This window comes from Cornus florida, unplaced genomic scaffold (assembly GCF_030987335.1).
Source record: "Cornus florida cultivar Cherokee Brave unplaced genomic scaffold, ASM3098733v1 CherokeeBrave_3.0.0_Hap2_Chr01, whole genome shotgun sequence".
Lineage (NCBI taxonomy): Eukaryota > Viridiplantae > Streptophyta > Magnoliopsida > Cornales > Cornaceae > Cornus > Cornus florida.
The window spans coordinates 29,320,070-29,340,735 of NW_026775571.1; the positions used below are offsets into that span (position 1 = coordinate 29,320,070).

The 20,666-nt window shown below is 34.0% G+C and overlaps 2 protein-coding genes and 1 long non-coding RNA gene across 4 annotated transcripts; 1 reads left to right on the forward strand and 2 right to left on the reverse strand.

Moving 5' to 3' along the window:
• Window positions 1-377: 377 nt before the first annotated feature.
• On the reverse strand, window positions 378-1,064 carry LOC132270293 (F-box protein CPR1-like). Its single transcript, XM_059771480.1, has 2 exons — window positions 574-1,064; window positions 378-444 (listed from the first exon to the last, which is right to left on the reverse strand). The coding sequence occupies exons 1-2, from the start codon at window positions 1,062-1,064 to the stop codon at window positions 378-380; spliced, it is 558 nt and encodes a 185-aa protein (XP_059627463.1).
• A 49-nt stretch (window positions 1,065-1,113) lies between these two features.
• LOC132270302 (F-box protein CPR1-like) lies at window positions 1,114-1,653 on the reverse strand. The gene has a single exon (XM_059771488.1). It carries the CDS (start codon window positions 1,651-1,653, stop codon window positions 1,114-1,116), a length of 540 nt encoding a protein of 179 aa, XP_059627471.1.
• Window positions 1,654-2,164: 511 nt separating this feature from the next.
• On the forward strand, window positions 2,165-8,287 carry LOC132294122 (uncharacterized). Of its 2 annotated transcripts, none has more exons than XR_009477984.1 (4): window positions 2,165-2,296; window positions 2,702-2,779; window positions 4,365-4,445; window positions 8,123-8,287. It is a non-coding gene; the product is annotated as an uncharacterized LOC132294122 (long non-coding RNA). The 2 variants fall into 2 exon arrangements; XR_009477983.1 differs by having other exon boundaries at window positions 8,161-8,287.
• Window positions 8,288-20,666: the final 12,379 nt, after the last annotated feature.

Consider the following 20,666-nt stretch of genomic DNA (forward strand, 5'->3'; position numbering starts at 1 on the left):
TACCTCATAACTCAGTGCAGTTAATTATGAGAGTGAGAATCAAACAGAAAAGAGAGAAAATGTGACATCATTTTACTTCAAAAAAATGGAGATAATAAAGCAGACATAATAGCCTGAGGACCTGTAATCAACACCAGTTTATCTCGCTCCTAAAAACCATTTGACAAAAGCCCAGTAAGAATAAACTTAAGAGACAAAATAATGCACACCTTCATTCATCCCATAAAAAAGCAATTCTGACATAAACACTGCCCTATTATTTTCTATTAAAATTCGTTCACACGCTCATTAAATCAAAGATCATTGGCATATTAGATGGATGAAAATTGAATAAACTTAAGAAGCTGCAATATATGAGTAAACATGGAAATATTCAACTACATAAGGTTCCAACTCTCAAAATCATAGTAAATATAGGGCCTACTTGGTTCAGTTTCCAGAGAACTGAATATCATAAAACTGTACAAAAATTTACTGCAATCCACCTATAGTAAAGCTATCAACTCTAATCGCCATGTCTGATGATAATTCAGGCAGAGCAAACAGAATAAAAATTGATTAATTTGGTATTACCTCTCCTCTCTATTCTTCTTGCTCCCAGCGCAGATTGGAACTAGACTTCCCACACAAATGGAATCATCAAAGAAAGTCGGCGAACCAGGAATCCTAACTTTCTTGACTGTTTTCCTTTTCAAGTCCAACCAAAAAAGATTTGAATGGTCCTGGTTCAGAAGTACTTTCTCGCCCGTCCTTGAATATGCCAGAGGCCTCCCATAACCAAATTGCACTACAGAAAACAATTTAGTCCAAGATTCTTTTACCCCATACTCATTCATCACCCATATATCAACATAGTTTCCATCATAATTGCAATTTATGCAAAGCCGTCCTCCTAATGATCCCGGACACAGAAGAAAATCCTTATCAACCAAATAATCAGGCTGTGGCACCAACCGGTATTTCTCAACCCCAAGATCAAAAGCATCAATCAAATTTCGCTTATCCGACCTGGGTTCTCCACACACAACCCAGTGCAAAGCCCCTCTAACAAACACTGCAGGCATGGGTCGTATGGGAGGTAATAGGGGAAATCTTGAATCATTCGCCAAGAATTCATAATGAATTGTCATATTTAACGTAGTGCTGTACCAACTTGTAGTCATCATGGACAGAATCGTACCCAAACCCAAAGCCATAAACTATAAACGATGACCAATTGCTTAATTCGTACCGGAGCTCGATTGAAGCGAACGGTAACTTGTGCTGCTTTCTGGTCGAGAAGTTCCACAAGACAATTTCGTCCGTTGAATATGATATAGTTCTAAAACGTTGTATCAAACAGAGCAAGCCGTTGCAAGCGCCCACTACTCCGGTTCTATATCTGTGGGACTTCGGGTGGTCAAGCTTCACGGCACGATTGAGCGAGTCGAAGTCTGTAGAGTAGAGATCGCCATCTATAAAAATGAGGCTGTGGTTGGCATTGGTTTCGATGGATCGATTGAGATGCAAATTGATGAAATAGGAGCTATCTATCAGAGCAAGCCATGGTTTTGATACACACCTATACTGCAGAAGGGGTTTCACCGGCAATCTTGATAGTATGTTGGCCAACATTTCCATAGGAAGGTCTGACATCTTTAGCTGCTGCTGCATCTTGCTAGGATTTATGAATGTGTATGTGGCGCGAAAAAGAGGAGCAAATGTGTTTAGATCACTTCACTGGCGCCTTTCTTTTTCAGTCGCGCATCACCCACACGGACCCATGCTCGGAAAAAGAGGAGCAAATGTGTTTAGATCTCTTCACTGGCGTCTTTCTTCTTCAGTCGCACATCACCCACACGGACCCATGCTGTGTCTCCTAACTCTTTGCCATAAGCGCATAACTATTGGCACCAAAGGGTTTAAGGTTTTCGATGGAAAGCCAGTCCATTAAGGGCCCGTTTGGTTGCTGTTTTGTTTTGGTGTTTCTGTTGCAGGGCTTCATTTCAGGCCCAAAAACATGTTTGGTAGCTATTGTTTTGATTTAAACAGTGCTAAAATATTTTCAAAATTTAGGCCCAAAAGTGAAACACCAAAATGGTGTTTTTTGTTGTTTCAATACTGTTGGCCCAACAAAACCACTGTAGCGGAGGAAGTAAGTTACAATGAAAATTGTAGGGGAGGAAGTAAAAGTTTGCAACATTTGGCCCGACTACAATCTCTCTCCTTTGAAACCCTAGACGGCGATTTGGGAGGCGATGAAAACGCGATATTGACTGTAAGAGCAGTAGCTCGAGATCTGCCTCTGCAAGGCAAGGTATGCGTTCTTCCCCATTTTTTTCTTCAATACTCTTGCCGAAAACGATTATTAGATATATATATATAGAGAGAGAGAGAGAAAGAAGGGCTTCGATCTAGATAGAAAAATAGATATATAGATATATATAGAGAGAGATTTGAAATGGCGGAGAAACCCCAACCAGCCCGCTTCTTGTACTGCGGGATGTGCTGTTTACCTATAGAGTACTGTGAGTTTGGACCAGATTTTGAATGTACCCGACCTTTACCCTGATCTTCCCAAAGGTCATCCACAACCTCCTAAACCCTAATCGTAAATCTGACACAATTATTCATATGTATATATATATATATATATATATATATATATATATCTTGATATATAAAATAATTTGTATACTTTGTTTTTCTATTCATGTTTCAGAGGCAAATTCAAAGGAAGCTGATAAAGTCTCAGACCAACTCAAGTCCACTTCAATCTCTGAGGGCAAAGCCCCTTCTGGTAATTTAATTTCTAAGTGTTGAACTTTTTCTTATATATGAATATGAATTCATATGTTATGTACTGTCTTTTTACTTGAATACCTTATATAAGCATATGCAACAAATGTTTTAAATCATTAAAATGCCAGTCAAGAGTGTTAGGTTCTACTTGTGCATGAGACGCCAACACTTCAACTAAAGATTCCAAAAATAGAAAAAGGAACAATTAGATGTGGAATGCAAATGATACATTTAAAGATTTAGGCTAGAAAACAATAAGAGATTCTCTGATGTGTATAGTAGTCCGTTTGGGCTATTAAAAAAAAATGGTTATTGAGATTTTTGCATAATTGGTCGTAAAAGAAGAGAGTAAATACATATTTGTATAAATGACTGTTGTGAACTTTGTTTCTCTGTTCAAACTTTTCTTTTTCCTCTCTCCAATTTGGCTTGGTTGTTTAATTTCATAGTCTGGCTTATCCTTTTAAATATAGAATGCCTATTGTTATGTAACTACAATGGAAGTCCTCAATATATTAATCAGACCACAGTAAATCTAGGAGCAAGATTAAGAGGCATCTAAGGATAATTTGTTCCCTATTTTAGCATAAATACTGGTTAGCTCATGTCACTCGTATCTACTTGTTATAGAAGCTAACTTCCACCCCCCACCACCATATTTTAATCATGGATTCAAATCGAATCATGATGATACTTTTACTGGTACTAATTGAAAACGGGAACAAAACATTAATCAACTCTAAGTGTTTATGAATACAAGGTTGTAAACATGACTATTATCTTGTCTGGTTTTATTGTCCTACCTTTTCAATTCTAAATCCTGAATATCTTTTCTGTTGAGAGGGGAATTATTATGTAATTTCAGTCAAGTGATCTGATGGAAAGGAGAATAAATAAAACCAATGGTATTGAATATATATCCTTTCGAAAATCCTTTTAACTGCCAAAGTGAAACAAGTTTTCTAGATGAGGGGAGGAGTACCAAAGCAAACTTTGAAACTATATAAACTGAGGAAGGAGAAAAAGGAAAGACGATGGATTTTAATTGTGGGGAATAGAAATTAGTCCAGTTAGCATCCACACTAGTTGATTCAGATCGTGCTCTGTAATGGACAAGAGCAAATGTTAAATATTATATGTACGACAATGGATATACCAAGAGACTTAGGAATCTATTGTTGGGTTAACTTAAGGTTTCTCACATGTTGACCCTGAAGCAAATTAATTGGAAATTGGCGTTTCATTTAGGTGTTTGACATGCAAGTATTGTGTCTCTAACGTGGCTATAAAGTAGTTAAAATATGAATTTCCTTGTCATTTTCCCCTATGCATGTCACCGGAGATTATTACTGCAATTCTTTCTTTAGTGGCTATTTGTAGTTAGGCTCTCAAAGTCATTCTCTTTTATTATTTTGTCACTATGATTATGCCTAATTCATGTTTATGATAAGCAGTAGCATGTTGAAACATTAAACATAATCAATGCATTATAGATATATATTTAAATATTTAGTTACATTTTTATCATTCTTTTTAACTGGAATAATAATTGTTTTTACCTCTTCCACCCTTCCTTCTTGCAGCTGCTTTACTGAACTGGAGTTTGATATCTCTTGTTGAGTTGGTAGCTTTTCTTCTCATTAGATTCACAGCACCAAAAAGAGGTAAGCTTCTTATGCACACCCACCTTTTCTGGTTCAGTCTTTATCATTATGTCATTTCCCATACTTTTAAATATACATGCATAAGTTCAGAAGAATATCTGTATCTTTTACTCTTATTGAATTTATGATTTCTAGAATAAGAAAACACAATTATTAGTGAAATTTTGTGAGTAAGAGTGATTCCCTTCTCCTCTCACGTATGTGTATATATATACAATTGCTATTACAATGAAATGACCATATTTCCCTTTAGTAAAATACCTAATATTGTAATATTTATCACCAATTTCTCCTTTCTCTTCTTGTTTTTTATTTTTTATATTTTGATTCAGTATTCTTTATTAAATGTGTGAACTTCTCGTAGGGCTTTCCAGCACTTATGCCATATTAACTATATGTATGTTTCCTAGGAACTAAGTAAAACCTAAAATCATAAGCTCTTTCTAGCAAATGTATAAAAGGTGTCTTGTTCCTTAGAAACATCCAATTGATTCCCATGCAATGAAGGAAAAGAGTTTGAACAGACTTGCACTCCCTAACCTTTACATACAAATTTTAACATGTACAAATGGTTATATTATGGGTAATAGTGTCTGTGGTAGAATAACAGACTTGTTTTTTACTTGGACAAAGTTACTTTTCTTCTATTAGAAAGAGGTTCTTTGAAATGTCAATTTCATTCTTTTGTTTGACCTATATTTCATAAAATGGTTGAATGCAACACACATAATTTATATAATTCCCTGTAGTTTGGAAGAACATATTATTTTGGGAAATACCAATCTCCAAAGAAAGCAGAGGCCTCTGTGGTTTAACCTATCAATTGATCATTCTTTAATACTACTTGTTTGTTTACCACAGTGACATGCATGACAAACCTGTCTCAAATGTCAAAGTACTAACATTTTAGGGCGAATTTCACATACACCCCTAAGTTTGGATTACAATATCATTGAAACTCCTTTGAGTTTGGACAAATCTCACCCAAAATTATTAGTGAAATTTTGTGAGTAAGAGTGCTTCCTTTCTCCTCTCACGTATGTGTACTATTATTTTTTTTTGTTATTAATTATTGTGTTGTTATTAATATGTTAAATGGATATGAATGTTGAGAATGTGGAACAATGCGGTGATTCTCTCACAATTGAAGAAGTGGCTGAAGTTACGAACGATGGAAAATTGTTATGGGATGAGTCACTCATTGAAAAATTCGTGAATATTATGGTGGAAGAAGTTAAGGCTAATAATCGTAGTGGCACAACATTTAGTAAAAGTGGTTGGAGTAATTTAGTCAAACAAATGAATGTTCACACGGGGAGAAAATTTGGTTTAACCCAACTTCGGAATAAGTTTAATGGTTTGAGGAAAATTTATACTGAGTTTAAGAAATTATTATCGGAGACTGGCGTGGGATATAACCATGAGACGGGCATGGTTATAGTTGAGGAAGAGAGATGGGACAGGTTGTGCAAGGTTAGTAATTTAATTATTAGTTATAAATAAATAATAAAATCTTGTATATTATTGGTTATGTGGTTAATATTGTAACAAAATTTGTAGGTTGTTACGAATGCAAATAAGTATAAAAAGTATGGATGTAAGCATTTTGACAAGATGTCGACTATATTTGGGAACACATATGCAAGAGGGATGCATGCCCACCCATCCACTACAGCACCACCCACAATCATTTTGCCCACTCCCAATGATGACGATGATGAGGAAGAGGGTTGTGAGGTCAGTCCCCCACCTTTACGTAAAGGTAAGAAAGCCAAAAGAGATGCTTTATCTCCTGGTATAGCTGCACTCTTGTCAAACATGAATGAGAATTCTGAGAGGAGAGCTGAGAGAATGGAAGCTGCAATAGAGAAAGCAGCTAAAGCATCTTCTACTTCTACTCGAGTATCTTCATGTGAGAAAGGAGATGATGAAGTTCTCTCTCCCTCAAAAAAGGATAGAGATTATGAAATGTTTGACGCCTCCATGCTCCTTTTACAAAAAATACCTAGAATTGAGATGGCCCAATTCGCTAAGGTATCAAAGTTATTACATGATTCTGAGAAGTGGCAGAAATTTTTTCTTTCGGCACCTGAGGATGTAAGAATTGGTTGGGCACTGAATGTTTGAGTTTTTCTTTATGGATGATTGTGTTTTGTGTCATCGTTTAACTTATTACTATCTCACATTTGGATGACTGTAATAACTTAAATACTTTTATTATCTCACATTTGGATGACTGTAACAACTTAAATATTTTTATTATCTCACATCTGGATAACTGTAATAACTTAAATACTTTTATTATCTCACATTTGGATTACTGTAATAACTTAAATATTTTTATTATCTCACATCTGGATTGCTGTAATAACTTAAATACTTTTATTATCTCACATTTGGATGGCTATAATAACTTAAATACTTTTATTTCTTGGATGCCTGCTAGTACTCAAATACTTTAATACTATTATTTAAATGTTTGTTTTATTATTTAAATGTTATGTTTATTATTTAATTGATTTGCTTATTAACTTAAATGCTTTGCTTGTATTAAATCTTTACATAGAGCAATGGATGTGTGGAACAATATAAGAAGAATAATTCAATTATCTGACGATGAGGAAGATAATGAGAGTGTCTTAATATTTGCTACTCTTTTAGAAGAGCAGAACTTCTATCAAAAGAGGCGTTGTAGGGATTCCATTTTACAAGGGGAAACATATGTTATGGAGATTTAAAACGGCCATAAAGAAAGATGTTATGAAAATTTTAGGATGTACCCTGAAGTTTTTAGAATATTGTGTAGTACCCTGAAAGGTATAGGGCTGAAGGATTCTAAATTTTTAACTGTTTATGAACAAGTGGCAATCTTTTTGCTCACTTTATCTCATAATCAAAGGAATCGTGTTGTAGCAGAGAGATTTCTACACTCCACTGAAACCATTTCTAGATACTTCCATGCTGTGTTGCATGCAGTATGTCAGTTGGGCACCCATATCATTACCCCTCCTAATTTTTCTGTGATTCCGAATAAGATTAGAGAGTCTTCTAGGTTTTACCCTTACTTCAGGCATTGTGTGGGAGCTATAGAAGGAACCCACATTCCTGCAACTCTGCCAACAAGTACACAACTTCCATTTCGTGGTAGAAAGGGTTATACCACATAAAATGTAATGGCTGTATGTGACTTTGACATGAGGTTCACATATGTGCTAGCTGAGTGGGAAGGCTCAGCTAATGATTCGAGAATCCTAAATGAGTGTACTGAAAATGAGGCAATGAACTTTCCAGCTCCACCAGCAGGTAATATTTTTTTATAAATTCACTTAATATATGGTTAGTTTATCATACTGTATATATCTTTATGTATTCTAAACATGGCAGGTAAGTATTATTTGGTGGACTCAGGGTATACCAATAAGCCTGGTTATTTGGCCCCATTTCGAGGTCATACTTACCACTTTCAGGAATACCGTAGGACTAGACAACCTCGTGGTCGGGAGGAAGTGTTCAATCATAGGCATTCATCTTTGAGAAATATAATTGAGCGATGCTTTGGGTTATTGAAGATGAGATTCGCTATTTTGAGGGCAATGCCTCCTTATAAGTTTTCAACACAAGTATTGATTGTAATGGCTTGTTGCACATTACATAATTTTATCAAAAATCAGCATCAGCCTGATGACATATTTGATGGTAATGATCCTCCTCAAAGTGATGGTGAAGATGATGAGATTGTTGAGCATGTGCCTTCGGCTCAGCTTCGAGAAATGGATCAATTGCGTAATACTATTGCTGATCAGATTTGGAATTCTCTTCAGCACTCTTGATCCTTCTGAAGGTGATGGTATATTTTTTCTTTTATATGTAATATATTTGTTGCTATTGTGAGCTTGCAATATATATATGTAATATAAATATTTTTTGCAGATATATAATTCAACTTAAATGCTATTATTGCAGATATGAAATGTGTTGATGCTCTCTTGAAGGCCACATGTGCTGTTATGAAGATGATGTGCCGTTGCCATTGTTATCCACTTTATGAACTTCTTATTAATTTTTAGTGACAACTACGTATTGTTAATGCTTTGTTCCAAACATTTTATGTACAACTTAAACGTGTTTAATTTGTTGGTTGAATATTTCAGGACTTGTAAATGTTATACACTCTATTTCAATTATGCTTTCAATTGAGTTTGTTTTATTTTAATGTTGTGTTGGACTATACAGGTATCAGGATAATAAAATTGAAGCAAGTTATTGCAAAGAACTTGTAAATAGGTTATTGCAAATTTTTTTTACAAATGTTGACTCTCATGTAGTATAATAAAATGTGACTAGAGATTATTTATTTTTAATATTGAGTTGGACTATACAGGTATAATGATAATAAAATTGAAGCATGTTATTGCAAAGAACTTGTAAATAGGTTATTGCAAATTTTTTTACCAATGTTGACTCTCATGTAGTATAGTAAAATGTGACTAGAGATTATTTATTTTTAATATTGAATTGGACTATACAAGTATAATGATAATAAATTTGAAGTAGGTTATTGCAAATAACTTGTAAATAGATTATTGCAAAAATTAATATATATATAATTTGGTGGGGGTTTACATTTTTTTACAAAAGAGAAGGCAAGAATTTGTATTTTGAAGTTAAATTCCCACCAGTGCAGACTTACAAGAGTCGAAAATTATTATCAGAGCTGTGTAGTATTTTTTTTTCTTCTTTCGCTAATGCGAAAAATGAGCAAAATGAATGAAATACAAACCTATGGACAATCATCACCAAAGGAACAAACTATACCAAAAAATTTCAAATAACTTGAAGTGTAGTTTCAGATCAAGATAACATGCAAAATGGTTAAAATTATTGGTTCAATTATTAGAACTAACATTCTACATTTTCGCTAAAGTAGTTGCTTCTGTAATTACACTTTGGTTATATATATATATATATATATATATATATATATATATATATATGTTTGTGTGTTTAAATTTCAATAAATTTATTAAAAATATATAGACTATTTATATAGAAATAAATTTAAAATTTATAAAAATAAATTAAAAATAATGATAACCAAACATATTTTTTATTTCTGTTTTATTTTGTTTACAACAGTTGGAGTTACCAAACATGTTTTGTTTTTAAAATTCTTGAAACGCATGACTTACCAAACGTGTTTTGCATATTTTTGTTTCCGACATTTCTACAGCAAAACATCGTTCTCAAACGTGCTTCCGATTTTTGCCAAAACACTCTAATAGTAAAAACGCTATATCTGTTTTAGCCAAAAACAAAACGCCTAAAGTAAAACGCATGCCAAACGGGCCCTAAGGAATTTCGAACACAAGCTCATCCATATGGGTCTAGGGGTGCAACTTAGGCCAGCAACCCGACCAGGCCCGAGGTAACACAAATCTGGATTTTAACCCGTGGGCTTTAACCCGAATATTCACGTGTCAGACGGGTTATCTAGGTCAACCCGTTTCCTTTCTTCTTCTTTTTCCCTTTTCTATTTTTTTCAAAACAATAGGCCTAATTTTTTTTTTCCCTTTTTTACTATATGAATTTAATTTCAAAAAGATTTTTAAAATATCATTGCAAATGAGGGATATGTATATATTACTGATATTTTTTAAATATTGAAAAGGCAGTGTTTATTTTTTTTATTTGGTAGATTAATTGGATTGACATATTGTTATTACTATTATTATTATTATTTTAAAATATCTCACTCTTATCTGCGTATTTACACCTATCCACCACAATTGATCATTCAAACGAAATTTGTGATACCCCCAAATTTTCGAATGCGGGTTGGCCAGGCCCACGTCCGAATGCCCGAGGATATCAAAAACAAATCGGTAATAAACGAACACGGAATACAAACATGATAAATAATTAAAAATAAAATGCTGAAAGGAAACTACATTAATAATCCAATAATTAACCTCAGAAAAATTTCCATTTATTAATAAATCCTTCAGATACAACTAATCCTCCAGAATAATACAACTCGGGAATCCATACAATGTGGACCCCTAGAAATCCAAACAAAATAAGTAACTGAAATAATATCTACATCTGAAAATAAAAACAAAAACAAATCTCCTAAATGGAAGCGGAAGAATGAAGTAGACTGATTACTGCTCAGCACGAACAACCTCTACTCCTGACAAACACCTGAAAAATAATGGTGAGTCAGGCCCACAAACAAGTTCTACTCTACTACAATCCAAGTAGAGATCCGATACACGTATACATCATAGTCAATCCAGCAATAGCTAAATAGTCCATATATGTATAAATACACACTATAAAACGCTCACTAGCCGATAGTTGAGTCTCAGCCTGAATAGAAGGTAACATGCAAATTGCACCTCACAGTGGGCATGTATATCTAGACCTACCAGGGAACAGAACTATGTTCAGCTATCCATCCTAGGTGATATACACCCCCTAACCGTGATCATGAGACTCAAGCTCATATCACGGTACTATAAAGTATATATATAAATCCTTCCTAATACAGAAAAGTAAAGCAAACATCCGATATGTCATTCAAATGTTTTGGTTGACAAGACATGCATCCATGTAGGATTTAACTGTTTTAGTTAATCCATTCTGTATGTATGAATAGGTAAGGATTAGCGTTTTGATCTAATTCCTTCCTCATATGCCACCGTCCCATACCGGTTCATATAATGCATATGATCCGTAAATGATGCAACACTCGTTTAAACATCAAATACATCCAGAAACAATCATAATAGAAACCAAACATATGCAAGATCCTATTATGCATCCAGTATATGTTTATAACCATATATCCTTCGTTTAAATTACTAGAGTAGAGATAAACAATTTAAACTAACCATATCCCCATAATTGACAGAACATAAAGTATAACAGTTCATCAATTAATATCCATAGCATGATATAATGATAAGCAGAGTTCTGAACTGATCACATTATACTGGAATGCCAAAACCACCTTCATACTAGTCCATTTAAAAGTACTAAAACCAAGACTAGCAATGACACCCTCCTCATTCCTGAACACATGTAAATTATTATATAAATTTAATGAAACCCTTAATTATAAATCCAAAGCATGATATAAAACATACATATAACCATTTGCATTTATTTAAGCAAATACAACAATTTAAATAGCATGTAGTTAACTTACATTCCACAGAATTAACTTACATCTCAGATAAATTGTATCAACTCCTAATCATGAATAAAGTCATTTAAACGTTTAATTCAATTGTCAAAAAAATTAAATAACTAACAATCCATTAAATAATTTATAAAAATTATTTATAAATCTGTATTATCCAATTCCTTAAGCATATGAAGTATATTATGCATTCTAGAACCTTCCAAAGTCCATTAAACCCATTTAGATTAATTAAAATAGGTTTAGAAATAATTCTGGGCAATTAAAACCAAAATCCAGGTCGCGGTCCAACTGAGCTGGTTGAGTTGCCAACTTAGTTAGCTGAGTTGCCAACTTAGTGGCTGAGTTGTTGCTGAAGTCGTCTTCTTCATCTGCTCAGCCTCTGAAAACCCTAAAACTTCATAGTTAAGGCCTCTAAGCTTCAACCGAAGTCCCATACGTCCATACTAAATTATTTTAAGTGTTTTAACATGCAAAGATTAAACTTAAACATCAATTATGCATCGTAAATTCCAGAATCATTCAAAACAGGAATACAAAACTAAAAACATACATTCCTTTGTTTTAATTCAATTAAGCATGCATAATTAATCCATTTTAATTGTTTAAGTCTCCTGGAATATCCTAGGCATGTATAGAAACACAGATCAAAGGGTGAGAGTAAGAGAAGAACCTGCCTCTTAAGGATTTCGGATTGAAACCTTAAACCTCCTTCTCTGTGTTCTTCCCCTGATTCCGGCGACCTTAGTTACCGTCGAATGTAATGCTACCAAATTTTCCTATTTATTGGGACATAGAGGAAGTTTCAATGGTTATAGATGGGTAAAAGAGTAACTAACCAAAAAGGTGACATCACACACTTTTTGACAAGTGGCAAGTCATGGACCATAAGTCAACTTTGACCAAACCATTTCATATCTCTTATTCTTCTCAGCAGAACACATTTCCTCTTCCAAAATCTTCACTTCTCATTCTATATCTGTCTATGTACACTTATTGTCTTCTAAGCTTCAAGCTTGTTTTTGGAGAGATCAAAGTGAGATTTTGATGAAGCCATTGATGAAGAAGTGATGAGCTTGAGAAGAGCTTCTTATTGAGACCAATATTGCAAGGGGTTTAGGGAATTTCGAAATTTAGAGGCTTAAGGACTTGTTTGGTTTGGCTAGCTTCTTAGAGGTAGGAATTGTCCTAAACCCTAATTCCTTTACCTCTTGTGAATTAATCTCTTAAGTTTTAAACTAATATATGCCTAGAATTGAATTTTTTTTACAAGCATGTATATGTGAATAAAATAAGAAATTTTATAGTTTATATAACAATGATGTGTTATGTATTATAAATACTGAAATTGAGCTCTTCTAAATGTTGGTCGTGTTATGTGCATTAAATTGAAAATTTAGTAATTTCAATGGTTATGTTGTTGTTGCTTACAAGCTGAAATTCCATGTTTAATTTGCTTCAACTATTGGATAGTTTTGTTGTAAGCTTGGTGGAGTTGTTGCGAATTAAAAACTATCTTCATAGTTTGTTACTAAAGCTGGAATTATGGTTGTGATACTTGAGGCTGAAATTAGCATGTAACATGACATTGAATAGCATGTAATACTCATGCATTGCATGACTAAAATTAAATTTTATTTACAAGCTAGTATGTTGTGTAATTGAAATGCTGAAATTTTTAGCTTCTATATTAATGATGTGTTGTGTGCTTAAAAAAAAAATTGAAGCTGAGTTCCTTAAATTGTTGAATGTGTTGATGTGTATAAAACTGAAAGTTTAGTAATTATAATGGTTGGGTTGTTGCAACTTACAAGCTGAAAATTTTATGTTAAACGTACCTCATATGTGGGACTATTTTGTTGTAAAGATTGTTGTTGTTGTTGTTATACAAAAACTAAAATTTGTAACTTCTTTTATGGTGCGTATTATGTAGTTAGAAACTGAAAATTGCATGCTCAATTGTATTGTGTAAAGTGACACTAATGTTGAAATCAATATAATTTGTATATGTTTAAAGTACCTTGGTGATACTGCTGATTTGCTGAATGAATGATTGAGTTGTTATGTTTTAAAAACTGCCATGTTGAGTTGTTATTAAAGCATGGTGTATAGAACTGAAATTTTGATGTGGAATGCTATGACATTATGATATTATGAGACTATGAAGTGTGTCATTCATGCATTACATTGGGTACTACATGGGGCAGAACATATTTTTGAAAAGGAGAAGAATGTGTTTTTGAAATGAAAGCAAAATCTAAAATTTAGGGAAAATGTTTGATGGAATTTTGGGTAATGGGGAGAGACATTAGCACCTCATTAACATTACATTTCGTTGCGTTTAAGATATCACATTATATGATGATTATTACTTCCTGAACAAACATGACCCTTTTTCTTATCGCTATTCTTTGTTTGGATTCGCGGAGGTATTAAGGAGTGCGTTTTAGGCATCTTCTACTGAGCCGTTGTGCTCACTCCTTACTATTATTTTTTCAGGACACGGAAAGAAAGTGGCGAAAGGCATTCCCCCACAGGCTTAGACAGGACTCAACAGACTTTCTTGTGTTAATTTTCTGTTGTATATACCAGTTTTGTAAAATTTTAAACTTGTTTTGTGTCTTTTTCGTAAGCTTATGTTCAGAGACTGTAGTCGGATGTAATGTTTCATGTAAATGAACTTTTGGTTTTTTATCTATGTGTGTGATCATGATATTACCATTATAGATACATATGGTGACTGTTGTGGGACAGGGTTAGCCTTTAACATGGCTCACAAATGAGTTCGAAAATTACAGGACTTTAGAAACTTAGAATCCATATTTCAGTTTTCAGATTTGGTATGATGTGTTCCTTTGTAGCTTATAATTGGGAATGACTATAGTGACAGTAGATAACCTCGGGTTTGAGTAAGGACCCGGATACGGTTGGGTTTGGATCGTTACATCGAACCTCCTGCTCCTCTATCCTAACCCCACAAACAGTCTCTCCTTCTTCCTCCTAGGGTTTGGCCTTGAACCCATTGGCCAAGCCTCTTTGTTTTTCACCCCTCTCTATTCTACATGATGGGTTTGTAAAAACCCCTAGCAGACATAAACTTATATATATATACTACTTATAATTTAACCTAATATAATCCTTCTCCAATTCCTTCCGTCAATAACCAAGAAAGAAAAAGAAAACAAAAACAAATAAATAATATATATATATATATATATATATATATATATATTTATAAGTCTGCTAACTAAACTAACGTGATAATGTACATACATAAATAATTATTAACATTATAACTATATAAGTTATACATATAATATAAAACTGATTATAGTTATATTAATACTAACTCTTAATAACAATTAATAATTAAAATAACTATATATATATACCCATATATATATGTACATCCATCCATGGGTAAATATTCGTACCCATCCAAGTAGTCCATGCGACCCATTGGGTTGGTTCATTACTAATATCCAAATCTATCCTTTAAAATAAAAATAAAATAAAATATAAAGCAATTTAAATCATTTAATCCTAACAAAATTATAATTAAACCACGCATCATTTAAACAAGTAAAACACCCAATTAATTAATTACACAAACACCTAATTAAATCAAATAAATCACATAAGCAATTTATACAAATAATCATATAATCATGTAACCACATAAATATATAGCCACGTAAGCACATAATCACATAATTAAAAAAATGTAATAAAATAAATAAGTAAATTTCCTTTTTATCCTTTTGAAAACTAGGGGTATTACATTCTTTCCCCCTAACAAAAGGAATTCCGTCCTCGGAATTCACGAAACTCTGAATTATATTTCTGTTAAATTCATTTCCATTTCAAGTGGACTCTGCCTCTGTGTATGGGCTCCACTGAATTCCAAGCATCCAATTAAAATTTAAGGTTCCTATTTTTAAGAAACCCAAAAACCTTACCACATATAAATTATATCTAACAACAACTCAATCTTACCCAATTTTTAGTCAAGGGTAATGATGCATACTCCTCCAAGTTTCATAGCATATATGCATAAAACTCCTATGCATCCAGCGCTAACTATTTGGTAACGCAAATCTACAGGCTACGGCCTCAATTGATAAACAAAATCCTCAAAAAGTCAATTTAATAAGTAAAACTGACCTTCCTCCAAAAATCGCCTTGCTTCTTATATGGAAGACAACATGAACAACTACTTCCTGATAGAAAACTCTAGTATGTGAGTTCTACTATTTCCAAAACCTATTGTCGCCTCCCAACCGCGCGCAGACCACTACAAAAGAGAGTAGTTCTCTCCGACGTGTCTATAAAGGAAGTCGAAGTTTGATTATACAACTCTTACTTCCATTTCAAGCTAATAAATGAGAGGTCTGCACTTGTAATATACATAACCTCAACAAGTTGTCACCCCAACCTCCTTGTGCCAATACTACCATAAACAAAACTCAAAAGCGAAATAAATGCTTCCAAATTGTCCACTAAAACCTAAGATATATGCCTGAAGCATATCCTCCACGATCTAAGTTAATTGATCAATCAATTCCTCCATTTAAAGATATGAAGCAAAGTTGCGGCTCCAAAATCTTCAGAGAACTCTTTCTAAATAGCACTTTTCATCCACTATAATGGATATCCACATGCTATAATAGCACTTTTCCCATGTTGATATGAAGTGTCAAAAATCTCCAATGATATCCAATTAGCAATTCTCCACCTTTCTAACAGGTGTTTCTCTTGGAGACAATTTTGTACATGTCCCTACTCATTCCTGTTCACCAAAATTGACATTTGATATCCTAACGTATCTTATAACCGTCTGAGTGTACCGAGAAAAAATTATGAATTTCGCATCTCAGTCACTCCAATAGCATTTACAGAACCTACTAATCCTCCTCCAGTACCTTAAGCTTTATTTGAGTAAGGTAACACCACCTCCAGGGTCAGCTTCGATATTCCAAGTGGACCTCCTTAATTACCTTGGTAATAACAAGTGTCATTATTACACATGCTATACATTTAGCTGATAACTTAACAACTAGTTGAAAGATTTAAATATCACATCGGTTGTTGAGAACATCCATTTACAAATTTGTTTTCACCAGACAGAACTTGATGCAAAGTGTGAATCACCACTTCCATCCATCTAAGTCATCTCGTGATCCGCTCTATTAATATAAACTGATTTCTTACCAGTTCAAAATAGACCAAATGAAACTGATTTAGTTTATCAGTCAACCAATATCCCATCCAGAATCCCGACCCTTGTAATAAAGCAAAAATCCCTCAACTAAATTCGTGAAAAAATGTGATGTCATTTCCACTTCAATATAAGAAATAGCTGCAAGGATCTAGTAATCTCTGATGGTCCATCTCGACTATCTAATAAATAGTAGACTTGGAGATAAAATCACTATGTCCCTCCTCCTACATGTGCTCTAAACATCTGCTGCATAGCGTGATGCATCATATCTTCACCTATATGAAATAGAGAACTAAGAGTTGCAAACCTTAGTCTTTGCATCCTCCTTCCAATTTGTCTGCAGAAAGTACTGTTAGTCCGGTACCACCAGCTTTCGTCTGCACCAAGTGTTTAAATTAGAGCATCTTCAAAAGCTAATTCTACAACTAAATCTATCCACCACTAATCCGTGATAACCTTACCGATATTGAAAATCAATCGGTACTTCCATTTATCAAAATTTAACTATCATTTTAACTCAACAAAAGTCAACAACCACGACCTTTCCATACACACCGTGCACCTCTTCTTTATATATAGGTGATCAATCTCATCCTCCTATCTTTGACACACCCTGTTTCTTTAACGAAAGTAAGAATCAATCAGACTTCTTATGTAACATTAAATGAATATGAAACATTTCCATCTTCCAAATAAGTCATCAATTTCCTAGCAACAACTAATTGTTGCGAATTATGATTCTAAAAAAAAAAAACTTCATATTATTTACGCAAGTGATTAAGACTTAGTTTCCTCTTCCATGTGCAACACCGACAACTCCTTCTAATGACACCCTCATGAATAGTATTTTGGTTACGAATAGACTGATGAATATTTAATCAATCCACCATCCTCTCTCAGCGTCATTTAAATAAATACCTAAACCAGCACGAAATCCTCCTTCCGTCTCGGGACAATCTTCTGAACTTTCCATGAACATGTTATGCCCCTCCGACACCTTTAACAAGCCACAGTGACATTACAGTGGTCTTTATCTACCACAACCTCATGAATACCGCCACACTAACATCCACCAATATTAGGGTGTTGAAAACACGAATCCATATCAAGTGATAAGCATATCAAACTAATCGTTTTAGGTTAGTTGACACATATTGATAGTTTAACTATCCCACCCCAAGTAGCATACCATAATGCTACATAACCAGGTCCAAAAGATTGGCTAGATCTATGTATATCTACCAAATCCTATGACCACATGCTTACAATCCTAGCGTAAAGAACGCTATTACTCCATGTTATTAAAAATAGTAGTTGGTTGATCATATACTTGTGTCCCCAACTAAACCACATACCAAATCCCGAATAGTTAACGAAAATAAAACACGTATGGCAAACACAATACTACAAAATATACTCCTACTTAAGACTTCGTTCTTTCTAGGGAAAAGTCTCCTCACAAACCAATCTGAAAAATTGTTTTACACAATTTCCTTTTATAGTTTCGTATGTAATCCTCCAACCTCGAAATTTATCCTTTAAACATTGCTTAAAAGCAACATATGTTTTCCTAAGCAAATACCAAGGCTTAACCCTCATCCTCCTTACACACGAAAATGTAACCTGTCTAATGTGACTTTATAAAACTAATAGAACGTCATAGCATAATCCACATGCTCTCTTGAACATGATATAAAATCATGTATTTCGTTCTGATAAGAACTCCATCCGATTCCCAAACTCCTGAAAAGTACTTCTTATATATCTTTTTTAGATATGATAAGAAAGTTTAACTATATGTAGATTGATCAATATCAATTCTACTAATATCATTCGATATCCTTCTAGCAAATAAGATTACCATCGCGCGATCATTAATCTTCAAGATTCAGTACCCTTTTGCTCGGATACCCTAAAATCTCCTCCATTAGGATCCTATTCGGGCTCCTCCTCCTCGCTTTTCTCCTTTTTGAGAATAACTCAAGTTGTGTAGGACCCAAGATGCAGTGACCTATCACATACACCTAAATCCATCCTTGGCTTACACTTTAAAGTAGCGTCAACCGGAACTAAAACTTCGATCCCTAATTCTGCCTTTTGACAAAGAAATCGATAATGTACTCCTTTACTTCTTTGGGTCTTTATCGCTATCGCCTTGGACCCAATACTCCTCCCAGTGCCAAACATTCTGTGACTACAAAATATAATTGACATCAGCTCCTCCTAATGAACTGTAAATAGAGTACAACGAATCCTAATATGGGCTCTAAGTTTTAAGAGACGCATGCGGAAGTTATATAACGAAAGACATTCCTAAGGACACTTGCACCTGGAGTGCTCTGATACCAACTGTGATACCCCCGGATTTCCGAATGCGGGTTGGCCAGGCCCACGCTCGAATGCCCGAGGATATAAAAAACAAATCGGTAATAAACAAACACGGAATACAAACATGATAAATAATTAAAAATAAAATGCTGAAAGGAAACTAAATTAATAATCCAATAATTAACCTCAGAAAAATTTCCATTGATTAATAAATCATTCTGATACAACTAATCCTCCAGAATAATACAACTTGAAAATCCATACAATGTGGACCCCTAGAAATCTAAACAAAATAAGTAACTGAAATAATATCTACATCTGAAAGTAGAAACATAAACAAATCTCCTAAATGGAAGCGGAAGAATGAAGTAGATTGATCACTGCTCAGCACGAACAACCTCTACTCCTCATAAACACCTGAAAAATAATGGTGGGACAGGTCCACAAACAAGTTCTACTCTCCTACAATCCAAGCAGAGATCCGATACACGTATACATCCTAGTCAATCCAACAATAGCTAAATAGTCCATATATGTATAAATACACACTATAGGACTCTCACTAGCCGATAGTTGAGTCTCAACCTGAATAGAAGGTAACATGCAAATCGCACCTCACAGTGGGCATGTATACCTAGACCTACCAGGGAACAGAACTATGTCCAGTTATCCATCATAGGCGATATACGCCCCCTAACCGTGATCAGGAGACTCAAGCTCATATCACGGTACTATAAAGTATATATATAAATCCTTCCTAATACAGAAAAGTAAAGCAAACATCCGATATGTTGTTCAACTGTTTTAGTTGACAAGACATGCATCCATGCAGGATTTAACTGTTTTAGTTAATCCATTCCGTATGTATGAATATGTAAGGATTAGCGTTTTGATCTAATTCCTTCCTCATATGCCACCGTCCCATACAGGTGCATATAATGCATATGATCCGTAAATGATGCAACACTCATTTTAACATCAAATACATCCAGAAACAATCATAATAGAAACCAGACATATGCAAGATCCTATTATGCATCCAGTATATGTTTATAACCATATATCCTCCGTTTAAATTGCTAGAGTAGAGATAAACAATTTAAACTAACCATATCCTCATAATTGACAGAACATAAAGTATAACAGTTCATCAATTAATATCCATAGCACGATATAATGATAAACAGAGTTATGAATTAATCACATTATACTGGAATGCCAAAACCACCTTCATATTAGTCCATTTAAAAGTACTAAAACCAAGACTAGCAATGACACGCTCCTCATTCCTGAACACATGTAAATTATTATATAAATTTCACGACATCCATTTAATCCTTAATTATAAATCCAAAGCATGATATAAAACATACACATAACCATTTGCATTTATTTAAGCAAATACAACAATTTAAATAGCATGTAGTTAACTTACATTCCACAGAATTAACTTACATCTCAGATAAAT

What these genes read in the sequence shown, in the direction of transcription:
- LOC132270293 (XM_059771480.1), bottom strand. Translation starts at nt 1,064, where the DNA reads ATGCCTGCAGTGTTTGTTAGAGGGGCTTTGCACTGGGTTGTGTGTGGA. An exon ending in AAGAAGAATAGAGAGGAGAG is followed by an intron (nt 445 to 573) that starts GTAATACCAAAT and finishes TATGATATTCAG; the next exon opens with TTCTCTGGAAACTGAACCAA.
- LOC132270302 (XM_059771488.1), bottom strand. Translation starts at nt 1,653, where the DNA reads ATGCAGCAGCAGCTAAAGATGTCAGACCTTCCTATGGAAATGTTGGCC.